This window comes from Saccopteryx bilineata, chromosome 1, assembly GCF_036850765.1.
Source record: "Saccopteryx bilineata isolate mSacBil1 chromosome 1, mSacBil1_pri_phased_curated, whole genome shotgun sequence".
In the NCBI taxonomy this organism is placed as follows: Eukaryota; Metazoa; Chordata; class Mammalia; order Chiroptera; family Emballonuridae; genus Saccopteryx; species Saccopteryx bilineata.
The window spans coordinates 391,544,653-391,556,817 of record NC_089490.1 but is presented as its reverse complement, the minus strand read 5'-3'; the positions used below and the strand labels follow the sequence as shown (position 1 = coordinate 391,556,817).

The 12,165-nt window shown below is 31.8% G+C and overlaps 1 protein-coding gene across 1 annotated transcript; it reads right to left on the bottom strand.

Moving 5' to 3' along the window:
* Window positions 1-4,553: 4,553 nt before the first annotated feature.
* LOC136320792 (olfactory receptor 8K3-like) lies at window positions 4,554-5,513 on the bottom strand. The gene has a single exon (XM_066253941.1). It carries the CDS (start codon window positions 5,511-5,513, stop codon window positions 4,554-4,556), a length of 960 nt encoding a protein of 319 aa, XP_066110038.1.
* Window positions 5,514-12,165: the final 6,652 nt, after the last annotated feature.

Genomic DNA, 12,165 nt, shown 5'->3' with positions numbered 1-12,165 from the left:
AAAATATCAACAGTGCCAATGTTGAGAAATAGTATAGTATAGATAAATATATGATAAAGATACATAGATGATAGGTAGATAGATAGATAGATGATAGACAAATAGGTAGATGGATATACACACATATCTACATAGATAGATACATATAGATATAGATACATATAAATATATATAGATATAGATATATAGACATAGATATATGAAACAAATATAAAAAAGTTAAAATTACATAAAAAATTTGGGTGTTGTATAAATTATTATTATGCTATTCTTTAAAGTTTTCTTTAATCATTTATATAATTGTAATCACATATTGACACATAAATTACATTTAATAATATGACTTATTACATATACTAACTGTAATAAATTGCATTATATAATTAAATAATAATTATAATAAAAATTTTAAACCACAAATTTAAAAAATGTATAGAACCCACTACTTCAACACACGCTCCTTATGCTTACAGTGATATAGGTTAAAACAGTAAATACTATGCTCTATAACGTAGGTTTAAAGGTGTGTGCATCTATTAAAACAGTTTAAAGTCACTATGTTACACAATACTATAAAGGTGAAATAAAGTACACTAAAGATAAGCCATCTATAGATTCTTGGTATTGTTTTAAATTCTTCCTCATCTTAGGGGCACAGGAGTGCCTTTAAACTATGATATAATACAAAACACATATAAACATTTTATATAATCAAATAAAAATATATCTGAATGCCTCTAATAATACATAGAGTACGAATATACCAAAGCAAGTGGTGACTGGCAGATTAAGATACGAGAATTATTAGATGTAAAGTAGTGTGAACATCAATGCTTCCTTTAAAAAAATGGAAATCATTCTGGTTACAATAAAAATAAGAGTGACAGCAATCTCGGAATGATCTAAAAAATAAAAACATCACTTTATATTGTTAAATATAAAAGTGATTACATGAAATTTGTATTAAAATCACCTAAAATATTGCTGGTTATTTTGTGACCTCCTGATAGACTACCCTGCTTTCATGAACATGCTTGTCATATCTGAACTACGCAATGTGCAGCAGTGGATAGTAGCTTTAGAAAATATCTTCAGTAAATTTAACAAGAAGCAGTAGAAATCCTGTTTTTTTTGTATGTTTTGATTTGCAAATATAAAAGGTAATATGAAAGGTAATATGGACTTACTAAGCTTAATTTTTCTCTATGGTAAGGAAAGATAGAAGTGTGTGTGTATGTGTGTGTTTCTCAAAAGATTTAGTGTTTTGGAGAAAGAATCAAACTGTATGTCATAGTTTGACATCTTTGTTGAATACTAACTTATTATTTTATAAAACTTATACTGTTTAAGATAATTATATCTGCTTTCTGTCAGGTTCCACTTGAAATTAAAAATACATAGAATATTTTGTCGTTGTCATAAAACTAAGGTGCTTAAAAGTCTCCTAATACTCACATAATGCCTTTTACATCTCAGAGTCAAGTGCAAAGAATCTTAGTTATACATTTATTTAAATAATTATTAAATATTAAACTATATTAAGAACCCAGAACTACTAAATGACTACAAATGTGAAAGGACATCAAGGTCATAAATTGAAGTCCTGCAGCTTAACAATTTTGCCAATTTTTAAAAATTCATATATCTTTAGTTATGCTTCATTTGCACTCATTTTTGCTCTGCATTACAGATATAATTATTTATATAAAACAAATATGTGGCAAGCAATAGCATGATGATATTTCAAAGATGCTTTTGAACATTTAGTCCATCAACCCATGTAAAAATAATCAAAAACATTAATATGATGAAATAAGAAGAGGGATCCTATTGCTGCTCAGGCATCATGGCAGTGATAGTGGAAAGCCAAAGAAAACAAACAGAACACTAAAGCACCAGTGGAGACGTTTTGCTAGAGCTTTGTCATTGATTTAAGAAAATTTGTGTATGTCACTAAAATACTGTCAACATCGGTAACATAAGACACCACAGGAAATGCTCTATCTTTTTACCTGTAATGAAGCCTCTCTTTTGTCTCCTTCATGTGTTTCTTACATGGCTCAGTGAGAACAATTTATGGACTTTTTTTCCACAATTTGAGACTGTCCCTGAGGAAATGCCAAGTAATTTGCTGATTGTCCTTATAGTATTTAATAGCACAATTAAATATCTGGAGGTTGTCATTTAATTGTCATGGACAATTTGAATTTACCATGTTTTCCTCCTTCCTTCTTTCTCTTCCTCCCTTCCTTCCTTCCTTCCTCCCTTCCTTCCTTCCTTCCTTCCTTTCTTCCTTCCTCTTCTTTTCTTTCTTTTATTTTTTATTCTTGGTTAACTTTCCTTTTATACCACACAGGACTTTTGTATCAAAAGGCATGCCCATCAGGAGTCTGCATTTACACAGTGGTCTCCTTGAATGAGTGACAGTGTAGAAATCTTTCAAAAATGTCCGGCTATTTTAAAACTGTTAAGAAATTAAAATAGTATGTTGCTTCCTTGATTGGTTGCTCATATTGTATACTGATTCAAAGTCCTTGTGCCCAACATTTCAAAAGGCCAAAACAAAACATCAGTTTGTAGTAAAGAAAGTTTTGTTGATCAAGAAGGTTCTGAACCACCAATTGAGAAGACAGGAGCCCTAATCCTCAAATCCATTTTAAGAAAGTAGAGAGTTTGGGTCTCTTTCACAGCAAGAGAAGGAAAAATGGGAGGGGCCTCAAACAGAATTCCTCTAATAATTAGCATGTCTATATGCAAGACAAAGCAGAAGCTATTACAGGATTAAATAATTTAAAGTAAGAAACAAGCATTTTACTCTGTTACAAAGTACCTGTAGTTCTTTTTCCCTCTCAGGGACATAAATTAGTTACTATTACTTCTTATTTCAGGGTTTTCATCATCTGTCTGTTCTCTTTACAGCTTATTGCACCATTTCAGTTATTCTGTTCTGTGCAAACCCACTCCAATACAGAGCTATTCCATTGCCACCAAGTGTCCTCCAGTTAACCCTATTATAGTGACACATTTTGTACTGGTGTAAACCTACTAATAATCAAGATATGGCTGGATCAGCCCTTGTGCTTTTTATGATCGCAAGACGGCTTTCCGCAATAACTTCCAGGAAACTTTGAAATACACAGGTTTATTATTTACAAGACCTGAAAATTACATTGCCAACGGACCACAGAGCTAGGTCCTAGGATTGGGTGGGGAGAGAAGGGAAGGGAACACAGAGGAAGGGAATGGACAGAAAGGGAAGAGAAGGATAGAGAGGAGGAGAGAGAGGAGAAGAAGAATCTAGAGCAATCAGAGCTTAAATCAGGCACTTGTATAACAAAAGAAAGAAAGTAAAAAAAAAAATACCAGGATTTACAGGGTACTATGCCCACTTTCTTCACCTCTGCCACTGTTTTAAACCCTTGGCAATCACTAATCTGATTTCATCACTGTATTATTCTCATCTGAAGAATGTTTTACCAATAATATTATACCAATTGCAATATTTGGGGTTTGGCTTTTTTTGCTCAACCAAGTTCTCTTTAGATTCATTTGTGCTTTCATGTTTATAAGTAATTTGGTGCTCTGCTGTTGCTGAGTAGTATTTCATGGAATGGATGATACAATTTGCTGAGAGCCATTCAGCCATTGGAAGGCATGTGGAGTCTTTCTAGTTTTCAACTATGATGAATAAAGCATTCCTGAACATTCACTTAAAGATGACTGTATAATACAAGTTTCATTCCCTTGAGATGAGGTTCCAAGAGTGAGATTGGTTAGTTGTTCTGATTTTTATAAAGTCCAGTTTATCAAGCTGTATGTTTATAGATTATGCTTTCGATGTTACATCTATAAACTCTTTGTTCCTTTGTATACAGAGTCATTTTTCTTTACTGCTTAGGTTTTTATTTATCAGTAGCTGTGAGAAATTTGATTAGGATGTGCCTTTACATAGTTGTCTATATGCTGCTTGTATCTGGGACTTGTGACTTTTCTTCAGTCTAAAGATTTTACATTTTATCATATTTGAAAACTTTCACAATATTTTCTTTAAATAATTTTAATGCTCCCTTTCTTTATATTGCCCACTACTCATTCTTCCAATTCTCTATATTTTCTTTAAACCCTACAAAGAGAGAGATTTTAGTTGCTCACATCACAATTGGTGTTTATTTCCTTGAATAAATACATTTATATAAAACCTATCATGCATTCTTTTTAATGCCTTTTATCATGTTAGGCATTACAGATAAAACTATGAATTTAGTATTCAGAATTCTTGGCTTTCTTAAAATACATGTTTAGTGGAAGAGGGAAAAGAAAGGACCACATGTGAGGAATGGCACCAATCTGATTTGAAATTAAATGTAGGTGAATATCTGAAGTAAGAGCAGAAAATAGCCATCTGTTAGTGATATATTTTTGGTTTGAAAATAATGAACAATATTGCTTATTTCTGGGCTTATCAGACATATATTCTTGTCCATCATATGGAGATAACAGTACAGGTGACAGCAATGACAGTGACAGTGTGCACTGACTAATATAATGTATCGCTAATATATCTTACAGTGAATTTTAAATAGAATATTTGGACACATTCTCCAAGTTCTTTTTAGGGCATTTTTCACCTCTTTGTTCCTCAAACTATAGATCAAGGGATTCAGCATGGGTATAACCAACGTGTAAAACAAAGAGGTCATTTTAGCAGTATCAAACGAATGTATGGACTTGGGCTGCACATACATAAAGAATAAGGTACCATAGAATATGACTACGACTGTCAGGTGAGACCCGCAGGTAGAAAAGGCCTTGTGCCTGCCCTCTGCAGAGTTCATCCTGATGATGACAACCAGGATCAGAAGGTAGGACACAAGAACTATCAGAAGAGATGAAACCAGGTTAAAAACTGAAAAGATCAGAATGATCAATTTAATTTCATGTGTATCTGAGCAGAGCAAAGATATCAATGGCAGGATATCACAATAGAAATGTTTGATGACATAGCCACAAAATGAGGAAATGAAAACTTTAATGATGACCAGGACAGACAATAGGACACTGTATAGGTAAGGTATTGCCACCAGCAAGTGACATAATCTTTGTGACATGATGACTGTGTAGAGCAGAGGGTTACAGATGGCCACATAGCGGTCATAGGCCATTGCAGACAAAATGAAAAATTCACTTGTGATAAATACACTGAAGAAAGTGAGTTGGGTAGCACACCAGTTATAGGAGATTGTATGTTGACTTATAGGAAAACCTACTAACATTTTAGGTCCTATCGTTGTTGAATAACCAAGATCAGTGAAAGCCAAGTGTCTAAGGAAAAAGTACATGGGTGTTTGTAGCCTGGAATCTATCTCGGTGAGGATGATCAAGCCCAGGTTACCCACCACAGACACCGTGTAAACAACAAGGAAAAACCCAAATAATGGAGCCTGCAGCTCTGGAAGTTCCGTAATCCCCATTAGAATGAATTCATTCAACATTGTTAGATTGTGTTTGTCCATCCAGGCCTTTCAGGAAACCTATAATGGGAATAAACATAAAACTAATCAATGAATTTTATGAGCAATGACTGAGATTACCATTGTTAGAATTGATGAAAGGCTTAAATCTTTCATTTATGGCTTGTGACTTTAATTGGCTACTCTAATACCTGGCAGCTCAAATCTCTCTTTCCAAGCTCAGTGAAACTCTTGACAGGTTTCTTAGATCGGACACCAAAAGCACAAACAACAAAACTAAAAATAGATAAGTTGGACTTTCATAAAAATTATAAAGCAAACTTTATGCACCAAAGGACAGTATAAAATAATTAAAAGGTGACCCACACAAAGTAAAAAATATGCAAATCATATATCTGGCAAGGTTCTAGTATATACAATATACAAAGGACTCAAAACTCAAAAGACAAAAGGTATACAACCCATGTTTTTAAAAATGCAAAGAGTTTTATTATAGAAAATATACACGTGGTTGATAAGCACATGAAAAGTTGTTCAACAACATTAGTCATTAAATAAATATGCATTAAAGTTACAGTGAGATATTATTTTATATCTCCTAGGATACTTATTTCAAAAAATCAAGTATTACAAATGCTGGCAAAGGTGTGAAGAAATTAGAACGTTTGAACATCTTTGTAGGTAGTATGAAATGTTATAATCACTATGAAAACACTTTAAGGATTACTCAATAAGCCAATCGTAGAATTTCCATTATGACCCAGAAAATCCACTCTTAGAGATATACCCTCAAATTATGAAAAACTTTGGTGGTTTACACAGAAACTTATGTTCAGCAATATTAAGTTAACTTTTATAGCAGCATTATTCATTATAGTCAAAAGTAGAAATAATCCCAAAGTCCATCAACTGGTGTAAAAACATAGCAAACATGGAGTATTCATACAATAAAATATTAATAAGCCGTAAAAGGAAAGAAGTATCTATACATTTTACAACACGGATGAGCCTTTAAAACATTATGCCATGTGAAAAAGGTCACATACTGTAAAACTGAATTCTATGAAATATCCATAGTAAGGAAATTTGTAAAGACAGACACCAGAATATGTGGGGCTTGTTCAGAAACATTGACTTAATTCTCAAGGGACAATATACACTTAGGAGCTATTAAAAACAATAGAACTCTCAGGGAATAAATGAGAATTTAAAAAACTGTGCTCTTTTTAAAATCTATGCTAATAAATACCAGTGTCCTTTATGTGAGAGAATATATATGAGATAGTGAAACACTAAACTCTTTTTAACATAGATTTATTTATGTTTATATTATTTTATATAAAAATTAAAGGTAACCCGGTTTTGAGCTCTTAAATTTGTTTTTACTCAAGATTCTCAAAATATGTAACAAATACAATAGAAAGAGCTTAGCATTGAACCTTCAATATAAAACTGCCCTATGAGTTCAGACACTAAATTATTCCGAGGCCTTGTCTCCCTCCCTGCGCTAAATACAGCCTTCAACACTAAAATAAATGATAGTTAAATGAATTCTGCCATAAGAGATCAATAAAATATCCATCAAGATATATATTTAAACACCCCAGTAATTTTTAAGTAGGAGTACAAAAGAGTTTTAGAGTTATTAAACAAAGAGTGGAAAAGAAATCTTAATTTTTTTAGGCATAATACACATTTCTGATTTATACTTTTGTAGTGACTGTTTTTACTTAAATCTGTATCTATATGTACTTTAATATGTTTCCCAATCTTCATTAGATGTGCATTTAGTCAGTCAAGATACAATATGATAACATTTCAAACATTCTTCCAAGGCTTGCATGTACCGGGGAGGGGAAGACCTCTAATCAGACATGGTGGGACGGAGGTTCTAGGTAGCACAATCCATGCTTAAGGATTTCTGGCCTCACCTCCAGCTAAATGTGGTGACTTTTAAATAACATTAACCCTTTCAATGGCATTTGTAAAGTTGGAATACACGTGGAAAATTTTAAACAGAGAAATTAAGTGATTTATAAAAATATTGATAAAATCATTTTCATTTAGAGGAAACTGGAAAGCATTATAAGTATGTTATTATTTGAGGTTAAATATCCTGAAATACATCCAATTAACTACAAATAACAATACTATATTTGACATGTTGATCAAGGGTTCAAGTTAAAATAAATCTTAAGGTCTGGAGGGGGGAAATTTTTTAATGCCATCTCTCTCTTCAGAGGCTCTATTTTTTTTTTTACTTATTTGAAGAGTACAAACTTACTATAAATACGTAAAAATCTGGCTTTCATAAAAAAATCATAATAAAGATGTTTAGAACATTGAGTAGCCCTGAAACTTCAGTTATTCGAGCAGGTTGTTAAAGCTATGGCTGAATCACTGAGGTGGGGTATTAGAAACTAATGGTTAAAATGGGAGATGGGGCCATGAAGAGTCCCTGGAATTCAGAGCGAGTCTCAGATACAAGGTCAGTCTACTCACCTCTACCAAGAAATCTCTCTGTGCTCCCCATGTGATCCTAACATAACAGAATAGAAAGAATTTATGGGTTTCTTTGGCCCTTTGAGATCCTCTCTAAGGAGAAAAGATACAGTTTGTTAATTACGCTTAAAGCACTTAAAAGTTTCAAACAAAGCCGATGGGATATCAGCTAATTAGGACATCTATATATTCCCATACAAATAGATATTTGGGTACTTTTCTTCAGTTCCTCTTGATTAAATCTTTTCTAGTACAACCCAGACATCTGGAGACAAAACATTATTTCTGGAGGAGAGGCATTTTAGTTGTTCTTGCAAGCCTTCATTATGTCCTTTAAAAGGAGTATTGTCTTATGATTTTGCGACTGAGAACATAATGGCAAAATGTTTGAATGAAGCTTATTGCAATGTTTTAAAATTTACAAGGGAAAATAAATAGATGTAGCTGCTTTTTCCTTATTTGTGGTATTTTTAATTTATTATTGAAGTGTAATATACATATTAACAAGTGCATCATAAATAAATTTTTATATAAAATTAACACATCAATGTAGTCAGAATCCAGATTAAAGAGCAATTATAACCGCCAAAATAAATAAAATATTATCAGGACTCAGAAAAAAGTATTCATTCTCCTTTCTGTTATGAACTGTCTGCTAAAACACACACACACACACAAATAAATAACGACTGTTCTGATTTATAACAGCATAAATTTTTTTTTTAATTTATTTTTATTTTATTTATTCATTTTAGAAAGGAGAGAGAGAGAGAGAGAGAAAGAGAGAGAGAGAGATGGGGGGAGGAGCAGGAAGCATCAACTCCCATATGTGCCTTGACCAGGCAAGCCCAGGGTTTCGAACCGGCGACCTCAGCATTTCCAGGTCGACGCTTTATCCACTGCGCCACCACAGGTCAGGCAGCATAAATTATTTTCACTTATGTTTGTTACTTTATATAAAAGAAATCCTATATCTGTATATTTTGTTGTCTGGCTTCTTTCACTTGCCATATTGTCTTAGGTATTTCTAGATCCCATTTTATGAATCTATCACAGATTTTTTATCCATTCTATTTTTGAATATTAGAATTGGTTCTAATTTGGAAATTTTATGATTAGTGATATTATTAACATTCTATGCTTTGAAAATAAAGCTTCTCCTCACATCTTTGGGTATTTTTAAAATAATAAAATTTGGATTTATTAAATATAGTCACCTATTGTTTATAAAAATATTGCTCTGGTATACCCAAAAATTCCCTGATAATGATAAAAACAACAGCTCTCACATCCTTTTTGTCCACACCAATATTCAATCTACACTGGCTTAATCCAGAATGTATTTTCATTTTAATATAGTCTGTGCACTAAAATAGCTGAGTCATAAGATATGCATATTAAGCATTAGTAAATACTACCAAATGGATTTCCAGAGTGGTTTTACCAATGTGCATTTTCACCAATAATGAAAATAGTGATAACTGCTCAATATCTTGTTGAAATTTAATATTTTCATTATTTTCTTTGTTGCCATTCAGGATGATATACATGGATATCATTGTGATTTTAGCTTGCACTATCTTAATTTCAAATGTAATTGAGAAACTTTTCATATATTCAATGACATTCTGATATTTTTTAAAGTGTCATGCTTGTCTTTTGTCATTTTTGTAGTGTATTTCATGTCAACTATTTATTGATTTGTAAGAGTTAAAGAGTTACTTTTTTTATTTTCCACCTGAGTGCTCTGTTAAATATGTATGTTTGATTATGTAGTTCTGATAAAATGTCTTATGCCACTATGAGAGTTTCACTTTTCACACGATTAATTTTGTTGAGCAGATTTCTTACATTAGTTCAAGTAATCTTTTTTAATCTTATATAATTATTCCTCTGTGTGCTCTGTCGAAAATTTTGTACATATTTTGTATCACAAATATGTCCCACTGTTTACCTCTATAGTGTTTATTGTTTTTATTTTACATTTAGACCTTTAATAAGGTAGAATTGAAGCTATATAGAGTTGTAGAGGTTGAAGCTGTATAGGTTGTTGTCCAGATACGTTATTCCCCTCAAAATAAATATACAAATTACCTAATAGCTTTATTGAAAAGATTATTCTTTCTCTTATGGAAAATAGTTATGCCTCTATTATAAGTTGTGTCACAGTATACATGTGGATTTAATTTTTGAGTCACTGTTATGTTCCATTGTTCAGTCAGTCTGTTCTCAGGAAAATGGTTTTCTTAAATTACTATAACTATTAGCTACAACTGGTTGTATAAATCCAGTAACTTTATTTTCTTTCTTCAAGATCATCTTCGTTGTTTTTTGGTGTTTTTGCCTGTGTGAATAAATTTTATAATTAGCTTTTCAAGTTCTAAAAGAAAGAGAAAGAAGTAAAAAAATATAAAGGAGAAATAAGAAAAGGAAAAAGGAAGGAAGGAAGCAAAGGAGGGAGGAGGAAGGGATGAAAGAAGGAAGGAAACATGAAAGAAAAGAGAAAGAGGGTGAAGAGGAGGGAAAGAGAGAGGAAGAGAAGAAGAGAAGAAGGCAGGTAGGAAGGATTTATGTTGGAATTATATTCCCCATATGGATCAATCTAAAAATATTGGACTTTATTACAGTATTGTTTCCCATCCCATGGACATATTTGCTATAAATTTTCACGGATTTATCACTTTTAAATACCGTGTTAAATTTTCATTTATAACATTACTGAGATCTTAGATTTTTTAAATTAAAGTTATTTCCAAATTAGAGTTCTTTTTTAATAGTTTCATGTTATCTTTTTTCAATTTTATTTTCTAATATTTGTGGGTAGGATGTAGAAATAAAGTTGTTTTTTCTAAATTTATTTTGAATATAGAAATTCCCTAAATTTTTTAATTACTTTAATAAATTTATAGATTTTTTTCAATGTAGTTGTTCATAACATTTACCAAAAATAAAAAAGGCAGTTCATGATTTTCTGTTTTATCTTTATACTTTTTATTTTACATTACTATAATGAATCAGCAACAATGTTCAATATGTACTGAATATAAAAGCTGACCCTGGGTCTCTTAATTTTGGAGCTAAATTCAGAAGGAAAGTTTTTAATGTTTTAGTTACAGTACAAGTTTTATGTAGGTTTTTAATGTAATGAAATATATACATAATTATAATATCACACAGAATATTTTCATGACCCTAGAAATCCTGTGTGCTCAACCAATTATACCTCTCCCCACATATAGGATTTTTAGAGATATTATTTATAACATTGTTTTCTTCTACTCTGCTCTGCTAGACAGCGTATTACATTGTTTGTGTTGAATTTTAACACAAATCTATGTTATTTTCCTTTAACTAATAATAATGTTTTTTAATTTATGTAATTAGTTTTCCATTGTGAAATCTGTCTTGCATTCTTGCTTACACACAGTACTTTTTTTTTTTAACTCTATCACACATTCTAAACAAAATGAGTGTCTTATATGTATATAAAGTACCCATATGGTACAAGTCATTATCATTTATAGTTGTCCTAATACCAGTATAATTTTTAGAAAGTCTGGTGTTTTCAGTTAATATTATAGTCATTCCTGCTTCTCCTCTGTTTTCTCCTCTTTCTCTTCCTCTTCTCTACCTCGTCTTTCTTCTCCTTTTCTTCCTCTTCATTCTCCTTCGCTTTTCCTCCTGCATTTTCTTCTTGCAGTGTTGTGTGAATATATTTTATAAACATGCCATAACACAGGGTAGGGCAAAAGTAGGTTTGCAGTTGTGTGAAACACAGCTGATTCTTGTATTATTATTTATGATTAACCCTTGTATTATTTTCCATACAAACAACTGTAAACCTACCATAGCCCCAGCCTGTACATTCACCCGTTCTACCTTTGATAGCATTCAACATCTGTGATGACCGCATCTGTGAAACACATTCTGTTTTTATCCATCAGTGGGTATAATTACTCAGGAATGGAACGGCTCCCTCACAAAAAATATAAATACTAAAATTTAGTAATTTCTGCCCTTAGCTTTTCAAAGTTGTTATAACAATTGCATTCCCTCAAGCAAGTGAAAGAATTTTAGTTTTCCACATGCTCATCAGCATTTTGAACTATTATTGTTTAAACTCACTTTTGAATTTTAGCTTTCCGGATGGGTTGTGTAGTGATATCATAGTATCATCTTAACACTTTATCTA